At 37.7% G+C, this 13,179-nt stretch overlaps 2 protein-coding genes across 5 annotated transcripts; one reads left to right on the top strand and one right to left on the bottom strand.

The window, feature by feature from the left end:
• Window positions 1-951: 951 nt before the first annotated feature.
• LOC136711573 (CD63 antigen) lies at window positions 952-4,131 on the top strand. Of its 2 annotated transcripts, XM_066687907.1 has the most exons (8): window positions 952-1,016; window positions 1,381-1,489; window positions 1,585-1,773; window positions 1,853-1,927; window positions 2,033-2,128; window positions 2,501-2,644; window positions 2,774-2,857; window positions 3,819-4,131. In XM_066687907.1, the coding sequence occupies exons 2-8, from the start codon at window positions 1,403-1,405 to the stop codon at window positions 3,882-3,884; spliced, it is 741 nt and encodes a 246-aa protein (XP_066544004.1). In that variant the 5' UTR covers window positions 952-1,016; window positions 1,381-1,402; the 3' UTR covers window positions 3,885-4,131. The 2 variants fall into 2 exon arrangements, with proteins under 2 accessions (XP_066544004.1, XP_066544005.1); XM_066687908.1 differs by lacking the exons at window positions 952-1,016; window positions 2,501-2,644 and having other exon boundaries at window positions 1,263-1,489.
• Window positions 4,132-5,689: 1,558 nt separating this feature from the next.
• ccdc14 (coiled-coil domain containing 14) lies at window positions 5,690-11,255 on the bottom strand. 3 transcript variants are annotated; one of them, XM_066688033.1, is made up of 13 exons: window positions 10,927-11,255; window positions 10,527-10,573; window positions 10,237-10,309; window positions 10,077-10,149; window positions 9,844-9,981; window positions 9,522-9,737; window positions 9,303-9,397; window positions 8,633-9,146; window positions 8,135-8,276; window positions 7,762-7,844; window positions 7,429-7,647; window positions 7,214-7,346; window positions 5,690-6,798 (listed from the first exon to the last, which is right to left on the bottom strand). In XM_066688033.1, the coding sequence occupies exons 1-13, from the start codon at window positions 10,957-10,959 to the stop codon at window positions 5,892-5,894; spliced, it is 2,673 nt and encodes an 890-aa protein (XP_066544130.1). In that variant the 5' UTR covers window positions 10,960-11,255; the 3' UTR covers window positions 5,690-5,891. The 3 variants fall into 3 exon arrangements, with proteins under 3 accessions (XP_066544130.1, XP_066544131.1, XP_066544132.1); XM_066688034.1 differs by having other exon boundaries at window positions 10,101-10,149; XM_066688035.1 differs by having other exon boundaries at window positions 10,237-10,250.
• Between the last annotated feature and the right edge of the window lie 1,924 nt (window positions 11,256-13,179).

The following is a 13,179-nucleotide window of genomic DNA, read 5'->3' as shown; positions in this document are numbered from 1 at the left end:
AAAACAACTCTAAACTCCATAAAATGAAAGCAACAGTTTTTAAACTTGTATCTTCTAATTGAACAGCTTTTGAAAATACAAACATCAATGAAAAATACATACCTATGTATTGTGTGTGAGTTATGTACTTAATATGTGTTCTTTCCAACCTCTTTCATAACATGTCAGAGCTACCTGATATTTATATTATTATACAATGGAAATAGCCCTAAGAGTAATTCAGAGGTTTTTACAACACACACCCCTTTATAATAAGTAAATAAGTGCACAAAAAGGAAAACACAAAGTATGTTGGCATGGTAAAAATGTAGTAAAATTAAATGGTAAACGTGGTAAACTATTTTATATTATGATAAGAAAATGTGGTACAAACATGGTAAGTGTGGTAAAATCATGGTAAAGCACAGTAAAAAAATTAGTGTAGCATGGTTAAAAATACGGTAAAGTGTAGTATTGGTTGTAGAAATCATATTAATCAGATTCAAACCACTTGATGAAAGTGTCAAGTGGTAGATAATCTTAAAATTTACTTGGTAATGGATGCCACTGGGATTCTGTTCATTAAAATTAAAAGAAAACACATTTTATCTTCACGGTGCTACAGATGTGTGCAAGTTTTTGTCTTGCTTTTGCAAAGCTCAGGACTAATCAGAGCTGCTGTGCTGCTGCAACTGATATTTAACTTGCGTAACTATGTACAAGCACCCAATTAACCACTCGGTCGTCTCAAATTATTCCGCGCCTTTGGGTCAATTTGTTTTAATTGAACATCAGTTGTCTGTGGACGCAGGACGCGTTATTGTAGCGCAGATGTGCACAGTTCTGCGCAGATCTGCAGAACTCCATCAATCCCATTGGTGGAGCCGCGCAGAACTGCGGAAATCTGCGCCGCTGCAACACGACCCTGTGGCCGTGGATGAGCACACCTGGCTGAGATGGAGCTCAGTATTAAATTAATCCATCTGAATAACAGGCGTGTATGGTGGTGGGCTCTACAAACTAAAATTTGCAGATTGGTAAAACTTAAATTCAGTTTCATTTTAGGGAGATTCAAACTGAATATGGTAGCCGTTGCTTTGTACAATAGTGTTTCTTGATCAAATAGGTCTATTCATGGTCATTTTTTGATCTGAAAAACCAGAACAAACCAACAACGAATTAACGCAACACACACACATGCGCAATATTAGTTTAATGAAATCTGTTTCTAAGGGGAAATTGTCTGATTCAACAATGAATGAAATCAGGAGATTGTATTACCACAAAGCTTTGATTTAACTCAAACTCTCTTGTATTAGATTTGACTGGTGTGGGAATACGGTATTGTTTTTTTGTCCAATCTGCATGTATTAATCCATTGCTTTCCCATTTTATTTCTAGGCTACTTTATCAGTTTGTCAGCATGCCCACCTTGTCTTCCAAACTAATGAATATGCCTAAACTGGTGTGGATTAAGATTTCACTTCTCTTTCTAAACCTGTTTTTTTGGGTAAGCCATGTCAACTTTAAAAATAATGTAGAGAAGCAAGCAGTCAGTTATTTAATGATGATCTGCAACTGATCAATGGATGTACTTTGTTGCAGGTTGCAGGCCTCACCTTAATGTGCGTTGGTGCTTCAGTGGAACTCAATCTCTCTGACGTGTCAGTGGTGATTAAAGATGTTACTTCTGGCGCAGCTGTGGTCCTTATCATTGTTGGGATTTTAATTTTTTTCCTGTCCTTCTTTGGCTGTGTTTCTGTGATCGGGGAGAACACAACCCTGATAAAAGTCGTATGTACTTTTTCTTGTTGTATAAAATCAATTCCAAAAGCAGGGTTATGTGTTTGTAAAACTTATTAATATTTTTTAGTTTTCCATTTTGCTGTTCTTCATGTTCCTTGTTGAGATAGGGGTTGGAGTGTCTTCTTACGTTTACAGGGAAGGCGTAAGTTGATTTTTTTTTTTTTTTTTTCCTGGCAGAGATGTTACTACTTTTGGCTCTTAATTGCCCCCATTAACTGTGGATGTGGATTTGTATTTTGTTCTACAGATACACAGAAGCTTAGTGGATTTGTATTTGCAAACTCTCCAGAAATACCCTATTGATACTGATATCCAATTGTCTGTGGATAGGCTTCAGAAACAGGTGAGATTTTTTTGCAGTTATTTTAGTTTTTTTTTAATTTAAAATCTGTAAAAATAATAATAATAAAGCTTTCTTGAAAGACTATTTGGAGTGTGAGGAAAAAAAAATGCAATCTCTTCAGAGTAAAGCTACAATTCACTCAAGGTGAATTAATGAAATGGAAGCCGGACTAAAGAGCATATTCAATTAATTCTAAATCAGGTCCTATATGTATTTTTTAATCTTCATAGGTCTCTAAGGTCTTTTCTGTAGTGCATGTGACTGTAATCCAGGGAATGAGTAAATGTTTACATGACCCCTCTTTCATGCCAGAAAATTGCAGCACTCGACTAACATCCCTTTGTTTTTGTTTTTTCCTTCTACCCTCCTCAGTTACACTGTTGCGGTGCAGTTGGTTACACAGACTGGTTCAATACCACTTTGCAACATATTGTCCCAGACAGCTGTTGTATTCAAGAGAAACCACTGTGTGGGAGCACTGTGTCCACCAATGGCACAACTTACATTTATACCCAGGCACGACTTTCTTTATTGCATTTTTTCCACCCAAATGCTTGACTAGTATTTACCAAAGAAATTGTATGTATAGAAATGTCAGAACGTTAGGGAGCAGCCCCCAGTTGTAGCACTGTTTTATCTTCTCAGGGATGCATTGCTATGGTGGGATCGTGGGTCCATGAGCACAACATTCTGATTGGAGGAGTGGGCGTTGGCTTAGGCTTTTTACAGGTAATGACAAACCTTAATTGTAATGAATATTCTCAATCAGGGTTAAGAGTTGAATTCAGATGGCAAAAATAAGGTTAATAAATCAATCTAAACCTAATTTGAACAAAAAGCCGTATCTTTGCAGGAAAGCACATTCTGAGCACAGATAATATAAACCAAGGGAGTGTATCCTGACAAATATGCACTGTTTATAGTTTGTGTATTATTGTTTTGCTGTTTTAGTTGGATGCCCTATTGAAAGAAGGTTAAAAAAAAAAGTAGGAATTAAATTATTTTAAAAATACAAAATGTTTCATGCTCTTTCAAATATCATTCCCTTCATAGATGTTCAACATTCTTCTTTAGAACATCTCCTGTTTGGCAGGAAAGTATTGGTTTTACACCGATTATTGAAATGTATATAATAAAAAACACTGCCTTTCAAAATCTTGACTTTACACTCCAAAATCCTGGAACTATCACGTGATGTAGATTTTTATCTTTATTTTTTTAGTAATATTTTGGAATGCCTTCTGCAACTGTGGGTGCTTGGTATAATGCCCAATTGAAATTATCTTGTGGTACTAGCAAATTAAACATCAGTTTCTCTTAAATGCTTTCACTTTCATCTCTAATTCGTAAAGGAGATGAGCACCTGTAGAGTGTACGATTGGTAAGAGTGACAGATTGTGAATCTTGCCATCACCAGTTTATCTTTATAATCCATTATTTCAAATGTTTTACCTGTAGTGTCTATACTACTGATTTGGGATCATGTAAAATGATTACAGTGGATTTGTATTTTATTTAAGTACTAGTTATTTTACACCATTTGAACTTAATTTTATTTGGGATATGTGTCCGTGTTGGGACAAATGGCTGTAACATGGATGCAAGTTGAAAACATGCCATTTTGTAGAAGCCTGAGAATATGCTGCCCTTTTTGCAAACATTTGTAAACTCTTCCCTTTATTCTTTTTAGGTTGTTGGAATGGTGTTCGGTTTCCTTTTGATGAAAAGTCTACAAGCAGAATATGAATCAATGTAATTTTGTAGGTTGAGGCCTGTGACAACTTTAACTTTATCACATTCGAACCTGAAGATTTGTGAATATCATTCTCTGAAAACATCAAGCAAAAGGGCTTAAAATAAAGATCATGTGACTGGCTTTGGAAAATGTTCTATAATGTATTTGGAATTAAACACAGATGTTTTATTTATTGTAATTTTAAAAATACTACTAAGAATGAATTAATGATAATTAAATTACCATGTGGCCTAATGCATTAATCCAGTATGCTCATATACCTGGCAGAAATAAGGTAGTGTCAGGAATCTCATGACAAGCTTGTATTAAGAGGGGATTTTGCAGAACCCCTTTTTTTTGGTATATGTTTTTGTACCTATACTGTGGAGGAACATTTCCTAGATCTGACTAAGACCATTCATTTTGTTAACTAGAAAATATGATGTAGGTGTATATATAGTTTTAACTATGGTCGACGGAAGTCTTATTTTAAGTTAAACGGGTACATTTTCATCTCCAGTGGACCGGACACCAGCCATCTGGACATGCCTGTGGCTGATTCAGCCTTTTCATTTTTCACACCAAATTTGGAAATTTTAAGGTTTAGGAAAACAGCAGGGAAACCAAGATCCTGAATTCTTCTGTCAGAATCCTGGAACCAAGCTAGGAATTGTTTTGACAAAAGCATAAACCTGGCCATATTCAGTAAGGAATAATAAAAATGACAACTCTGGAAAAAGTTTGGTGATTTAATTCTGCCTCCCCCACCACTACAGTGTTTTGTTTCCCCACAACCCTCAGGTGTTTATTTAGAAAATGAGTTCTTCAGAGCTGCATCACTGTAGATTTTAGTTTATACCATGGCTGATGGAACGGATCTTTCAATTATCATCCAAGTCTGCTGAGTAATTGACTGTGAAGGTAACATTAGTCAGTTGTTACAATAAAGCAAGCAGCCTTAGTTATGAATACATAAAGTTTAAGACTGGAGTGATATCTGCATTTATGTGTTCTTTCTTTTCTAAACATTATCAAAGTGAATAAGATCATTTGTCCTTCGAAGGGGTTTTCATAAAGCAGTCATGAATCCTAAAATATTAAAAGTCCTTCTGTCCAATGCATGTTTAATAAACCTGTTTTAAGTTTACAAGAAGCCAACAATTGCACTCCATAGTGAGTTTGAATTACCCACAGTTGCAGCCTGGGTTTGTTGGTGTCTGAAAACCATTTGTCTAGTCTACTAAAGGAACAACATGATTCACTGACATTCATTCCCCTGCCAAGTTAAGATGCGTGCCCTTAAATATTTCTCATTACAGTAAGTGTTCTGTGTCATTTATAGTGCTTTACACATACTGTACATGGCTTATGTTTGGTTATTAATCTAGGAGTATTGGAGATAGTGGTGCTTTCAACAAAACATAACTGATTGACTAGCAGTAACAAAATTTTGTTTTACTTTCATATTGAAACATGAGTAGAATACATCAGAAGTAGTGTTTGGGAATAATCAAAATTTAGGGAACATGTTTAAGTAGTTGGAATATATTTTTTCTATTCTGTGTGTTGACCATACAGTTTGTGTTCAGATCTAATGTCCATGCAATCGGATAGGATTTGATTGTCTTAAATTGTGTAATTGTCTAGCCATAATAAAAATGGCAGTGCTGTTACATGTAATCTCTTCACAATTCTGAACTTATTTTCACACGGTTGCAAAACTATGTCCTTTTTCAGTTTTCATTTCAGATCAGGATATTCTTTACCAACCACACTGAGACCTGATCACTATTGATGACAGGTATTAAGAAAAAAAAATCAGAATATTCAAAACAAATTTCACTTTATTTTTATAAATACATTTTAGACTAATAGAAATACATCAATAGCACAACAAAAACATACCGATCTGGGCATTAGAGGTGGAAAGAAATCTTAAATTTTTGATTCTCAACATAAGAGAAATTGATTAATTAATCCCCTCATAGATCAATGATTTAGTATTATAAATTAATGGCATCGGAACAGTCATCTCTTCAAGTCAGACTGGATTGTTTTCTGTAGGCTAGCTATACTGGCATCGAGAGCAGCAAGTCCATTTCTGAAGTCCTGCTCGTCGCAAGTCTTGAGTGTGGAGACTGAGCTCATACTGCAGTCTGAAGTAAGAGACCTAATGTCTACGGATGAAAATGTGGAGTTAAAACATGATGCTCCACTTATGGACATCTTGCCTTTGCTTTCCTTATGAGGGACAAGGTCCTGGAAATGATGCAATTGGATATGATTTGTATTTCTGTTCTTATGCAAAGAACTTATTTGGGAATCTGCACCAAATTTTCCTGGACTATTAAGGCTGTCTACTCTACATGGAAATGGCACATTTGAGATCTGTAGTTCTTTAAAGGCATTAGCTGAGCTTTTTGGATCACAATGGAGTGTTTCATCATCATTTTCACTTTTATAATCATCTGGGCTTTTATTACTTCTAGCCTGCAGGGGAGAAACTTTGTGTGCATCACATAACTGTTCTTGCTTTTTCATGGTGTCTGTGAATGGAATATATATGGCCTTTTCCAGCTCTGGTTCCCTGCCTAAACCAGAACTACCAGTCTTGGGTAACATAGTAAGCTTCACCGAACTGCCGTTTTCCTTTGGAAATCCAGAACTGTCTCCACTTCTCCATGATGACTGAGCAGCAGTTTCATTAGAATAACAGTAAACGGGCCCAACTCCCAGATTGGATCTATGTTGGTTCGCCTCTAAAGTCTTAAGATACATGTTTATGGAGTCCGAGACGGGATCAGATCCAAGATCTCCTTTTTGTTGATATTCATACAAGTCCAAGATGTTTTTCGTCAGATGTGAATTGGGTTTGAGTCCCTTATTGTCCAACTTTAGTTCTGAAACAAGGTTGGCCATACTTCCCTGAAGGCTCCTTTCAAAGCAAACAAAAATTATCAGTGTCAGTGATTATCATAAGCAAGATGGACAGTGGTTTACACAAATCTTTTAAATATTTAGGCTTAAAGATGTACACCAAAACTGATTTAGTTATGGGATAGTGCCATCTAATGACCAGTTTAATACACTGCAAGAACAAGATTATAGAACCCAAAACTGAAGCTGCTTTCAAAGTTGCATTTAGATGTAAATATGCTTATAACCCTTATCATAATTAAACATTTAAATAGATTTCAGGGTATAGCTAAAACTTCTATATTCCCTTGAACCCTCACTAAAGTGTAGTACCGTGCTAGGTGATGCACAGCTGTCATTTGGCTTCATGAGGGTTAGAAATGTAGCTCCTTATAAATAGATGTTGTGTAAAAATAATATATTCTTCATCTGACCTGCTGAGCTCACGCAGTCTGCCCACTTCTGCATCCCGCTGCTGAAGACTTACAGCCAAGATGTGGTTCTCCTTCTCCGAGGCCTCCAATTTAAACTGACAACTCTTCATTTCTGACAAGGCTTCCTCAACATCTGGATACAAAACAACATGAATCTATATACATCTGCTGAAGGAAAAAGCCTAAAAAGGTGGTGAAGCGGGGGAATCATTTACCCATTTTGACCCTAGCTGTGTCCGCCTCACTCCGCTGTCGGTTCTGCTGTAATTCTCTCTCTTTGTCCTCCATGGCTTTTCGTAGCTGGAGATTTTCTCGTTGCTGTTCGGCGAAAGACTGAAGTAGTTCTTCGTTCTTCCTCTGTAGTGCTTCAGCACTCCTGTGGGACTCCTTCAGCTGGCTCTGCAGTGTCATGATCATGGCCTGCAGGGAGATTACTAAACGAACCAAGAAACGGAAAGGACATTTCTCAGACCTCCACTGGGAGCCGGGAAGGATTTCTTCTTTATAAATATTGACTGCCAATATGTTGCACATGACTTAACACCTACCCTCAAAGTTGCAGTCAACAGGTCTGGACTCCTTCTCTGCTCGTTCACGCTCCCTCAGCTGCTGGTTTACAATCCTAAGGCGTCTATCAGATGACAAACATTCATATAGATGCCAATGCAGGATAATTAAATTTTAACTAAACTATTTCGTTGTTATAGCCACTCATATACTGAAAATAAAGCCCTGCTGTACTACATTACATATTGGAAACAATATACAGCAGCATGATTCAGGATAACATTTCACAAGAGTATGCTTCAATATTTCCAATTATCACTATGTTTAAATAATTGGTTTTCCATTGGCAGCTTGGATTTTAAAAAAACACTATCCATGCCTTTTTTTTTTTTTTAAACAGTTTTTTCTACTGACCTTCGCAACTGTGCGTTCTCACTTCTCAGAGGCTGCAGGGACAGAGCGATTTCTGCCTGAACATTTGTACTTCCCACCATGGCTGGAAGCAAGGAGACACAGTCCTCCACTTCTGCGATCAGCCGGAGAATCTCTGAGTCGTCTGGTAAAGAATAATCCTAAACACATCAATACACTACAGACAGAGAAATCTAAAATATCATTGTAACACAAAAAATTGCTATATTTGCTCACAGATGTGTTTAAATCCAACATGACTGCTTTCCAGACATCATATTTTCTATTTGAGCTTAGAGTTCATTTTAGAAAGATGAACTTTAATGGAGAACTTTTGAAGAAACCATTTTGTAGTTAGAAAATCTACTCAATTGATAGTTATTTTTCTTGGACTATAAAAAAAGGAAACTTCTGCAGTCAAGTATATTTTGGTTCTTCTTAAACGACCTTTTGTAGAGTGATTTGAAACATTATTTCAGGGGAAACGGGCGTGGTTATTACCTTGATCAGCAACGAGGGTCTTTAGTTCTCCTAGGAGGTATTTCACAGTCTTGACTTTCTTGGCAGTCTGTTCAGGGCTCATCTTTCTTGACTTCAGGAACAGCTTTTGTCTGTCAAAACTTGTCTGACAGCCAGTGTCCCGCACTGGCATAATATCCACCGAGTCAGTTTCTTCCTCATCGCTTGTGGTTTCTTCAGTGTACTCCGCTGCTTCATTGGACAGGGGTTGCAGACCTTGACTCAAAGCTTGCGTTGCCATCTGCTGAGTATTTGTTTCTTGCTGCAGGTGGGCAAGATGTACCTGGATCTGTCTCAGCATTGCCTGCTCCTGTAAGGACTCATGGCTTGTGTGCCCTGAATCTCCCATTTCCTTGCTGTACCGAGGCTGTGGCACGCTCTGTTCAACATCTTCAATGAGCACAGCAGGAGATGTAGTCACAGGCCCCGTTTGTGATGGAAAAAAGCTATGCCCACCTTGGAAAGCTGCTTGGCAATGCACATCATTTGACAGATTCTTTAAAAACCACAAAAAATACAAATATGAGTTAATGCAATGAAAACTAACAACTGGAAAGTGGTAATTACATATTTTTGTTTAATCCCACTTTAATCCCCCAATCACAAGCTCCACAAATGGCAATACAGCATCCTGCTCCCTTTAAATACTTACAGTTTGAATGTTATGTTGACTACCAGATTTCTGAGGAGACAATGTAGGAGTGGATGTAGTCAAGCGACAGTTAAATGCTGTTGAACTTTTTGATCCTGAACAAACAAAAACAAACAAAAAATGATGACATAAAATCTAAATTCTTCTGAATACCTTAAAAATAGGCAAAATATGTAGAACGAATGCAAAATAAAGCTGGGAATCTGTCTGAATATACACCTGGATGTGTGAGGCTCCCCTTTCCTGGTACTGGGTAGCTCATCAGAGACATCTGTGTTTGGACATCCTTACACAGAGCTGGCTGAGCCTCAGAGAAGTGCTGGGCAAAAGGGGCCAACACTGGCTGGGCAACAGGAGTCTCCACAGAGTTTACACATCCGTCTTCTTTCATCCCAGGGCAGGAATTAGAAGGCAAAGTAGTCTTCTTTACAGCAACTATGAAAAGAGGAGAAAGGAAGAAAAGAGAAATCGTCCTTTTGAATTAAATGAAAGTCATGTCCAGTTTCGTACCTTAGGGTCAAACAGTATTTTCTATATCTACCTGCTTCTTTCTGAGCTTGACCGATTAGGCCTGTCTTCCTCTGTGGCTTTCTTTTCCCATTCTCACCTTTGCCAAATGTTACTCTTGGTTTGGACTTTACAACCGTTTTTCTTAGTTTTGAGGTTGCAGGCTGAGCATCTAGCAGAGTTAAAAATACACACGTCAGATGAAATGATCATAGCTGTAACATGTAAAAGTAGAATTTAAAAGCATTTGATAAAAACAACCCCTACCTGATTTTTCAGTTAGAAGTATACCTTGTAATAAAGCCGCACAGCGGTCTAGACCTTTATGTATGGTTGTCACCTTAAAAAGGAAATGGGAGAAAACTTGAGCTGTTGTCGGATGCTGTCCTGACACAGTGACATTTCAAAATGACACTTTAAAGGTTACCTGATCTTCAGAGTCTGTGGAGTAAAGCGAATAACCAGAATCAGAGGCCACTGACACTTGCCTTCCAGGTGCTCTGAAATAAACAAGTATTACGGGATATATACATATATATTGCAATAAAAGCTGTAGATCAAAGCCAGAGGAAACATCTTGGGGAGCAGCAGAAGATTGTTATAGGGTGATGGTGATGATTATATATATATATATATATATATTAAAAGATAGAAAAGATATTTCCTTTATAATTGTGCAGGTGTGAATACCCTTTAATTCATGACGTCACCTCTTACCTCTTTCTCCCCTTAGCAGAACCAGCCAGCCTCCCTGAGGAGATCACCTGTAGTTCAAGCAAACACAATGGCTTTATGTATGCATTTACATAGTGTTCCCACAGTTCATCTCACATGCCCTATTGTGTGTGTGTTTATATGAGAGAGAGAGAGTTTACTGTGGTATTTTCGGCACAACAAACTGGTGTCGTTGGTGGGTTCGCTACATTAAAACGTTTACAGAGAATTGCACTATACACTGTATTGTGAATACTGGAAGGACTACACCAAGGCAAACTAATTTCAACACAGACTTTCAAATCGAAAAAGCAAATGTATGCAATGAACATATGCACGAGTAATTGAAACTTAATGTCACGTTAAACACTGGATCAAATCTGCACAATTATACATATCTTACCTTGTGATGTTTATTCAGCCCCAGTCGTGCCATGTGATGACGTATCGGAGACTGGTCCAAAAGTGAAAAATATCTTTTATCTGCTTTTCTTGCACTACTCGCCAGGCTGGTTTAACTTTCTTTCACATCAGCACCACAACAACACGACGAAGAAAACAACCGTCAAAAAACGTGCCTGAGTGCAGCGGCCTAGGGTGCTTTTCATACTAACGTGTCCACAAATACATAAATAAGAGATTAAATGGTTCTAATAATTAAAGTTTAATAAAATAACCACCATTACATGTAAGCGTACATTTCATTGTACCAAACTGAATCTACTAACCAATCAAAACAAAGACTTGAACTCGTTCTTGACGATGATTGGTTAGAAAGGGACTGTCGCCAAATACGCCTTAGGTCCACGATTTGGTGAATTCAAAATCCATCAAAGATATCCCGCCTTCTTTAAAAAATACATGCATTTGATTGGTGTTGACATGGGTGTGTTGTTTTTGATTGGCTGGCTAGTCTGTTGTTTTAAACGCTATCTGCGCAGGTCACAGCGCTTGTGAAAATAATTGCGGTTGTGAACCGACGCAGCCTTGAGCAAGACGTAACCATGGAAGTTAATTGTCAGATTCGTTTGTTAATGTCGTTTCGCGGTTCAGGAGGCCTTTGTGGCGCTATATACAAACCAGGCGCGTACCAGCTACGTTTAGGTTGCAGGACTTATTGAATTAGTCAGCATGTAGGTAAATTGTGCACCTTGCTTCACCAATGTCCAGCAGGTTAAAAGACAAGACACAGTCACGCCTTCTGGACAACAGTGGTGTGAGACTGTCCAATGCAATCTAAAAACTTCCATCTTAAACTGCAAGTAGCATACTGTTTTAAGAGCATCTTGTACAGAGTAACTAGTGGCCTTCAATACCTGCCCTAGGCATTTCCGACACACTGTGCAGAGCTCACCCACCACAGAGACACACAATACCCAGGCCAGCCATATATACTTCAGTTTTAGAGCATTAGAAAGTAATAAAGCATGGTAAGGCATAAGGGATTGATCCTTATACTATATACTGCTTCCGACAGATATATGCTATGAGGTTCCAGCCATGGCAAGACTTATACCCTGGCCTCCAGCACCACAGTGCAGCAACCTTACTGTCTGTGCCATATCCAAGTTACTCAACACATCACCAAACTATCCTATATCTGTGAGAAGGGAATCATTTGAGCATCCTTATTAATGAGTCATCTTTTATAATATGAGTGTGATACATACATATCACAAGTTCATTTTTTATGTTATATGTTTTTATTATCTCATATGTTGTATATGTCAACACCTCCTTGTATCTGAGTTCCCATGATTAAAACCCCCTGCAAGCTTGGGATGATGGCTGAGATTCAGAGCATGTGGTCTGTACTGGAAGACCTGCAAGTGGTGGCATTGTCTGTGATTGACATAGCGTGTGCCCTGTCTCAAGAGCAGCTGTACGTTCAGTGTGGTAGGATGTAAGACCTCATTTATTTTATTCACTTGCGTAAATTGGAATTTGTAAAATGTATTATGCTTTGAATTGCTTTGTGTTATATAAATCTGAATTTGTAATGTTTGATGCCTTGTACTGAACTGTATTTTTGCACTTTGCATTGTGCTTATGTTTTTTAAGTCACCCTGGATGAGGGCTTGTTTGTAAAAGAACATTAATATTTTTTCATAAATTTACATTAACAAATCTGAATATAGGTCATAACATAACTTCATGCACCAAGTTTCGCATCTGTCCCATTTTTGGATAAGATGATTGAATGTTGTCTAATAACTCCAATATTTGCACCAGACCATATGACATATGACCTAAATTTTTCTTGAGAGACGACTTCCTATAGGTATCTACCACCATACCATGAGTGACTTTTTGTTCAGTAGTTTTCATTTTTTGAAAAATATATGGCAGCATAATAATATTAATAACACCAATTACAAAAGGTGGTCCAGGCACTTTGTTGTTTGGCCCTCTTATAATCTATCCCTGTCTCAGTCAAACCAACACCTGAAGTGTACAGCTGATCTGTACATAAGCAGCACACAACTGAGATACAGCACACAAAAAGGGGAAAGGAGGGTGGGGCACAGACAAGCAACAAGGAGACATTTAAAGTAGGTTGGAATATATTACATTTTATTAGACTTGCTTTGGGAAGAAGGGTCAAAACAGGCATAATTACAAATAGTATACACACAGTTAAGGCAAATTAAAAGTC

Source organism: Amia ocellicauda, chromosome 16 (genome assembly GCF_036373705.1).
Source record: "Amia ocellicauda isolate fAmiCal2 chromosome 16, fAmiCal2.hap1, whole genome shotgun sequence".
Classification (NCBI taxonomy): domain Eukaryota; kingdom Metazoa; phylum Chordata; class Actinopteri; order Amiiformes; family Amiidae; genus Amia; species Amia ocellicauda.
Note: the sequence above shows the minus strand (reverse complement) of the source record. Positions and strands in the feature narration are given on the sequence as shown.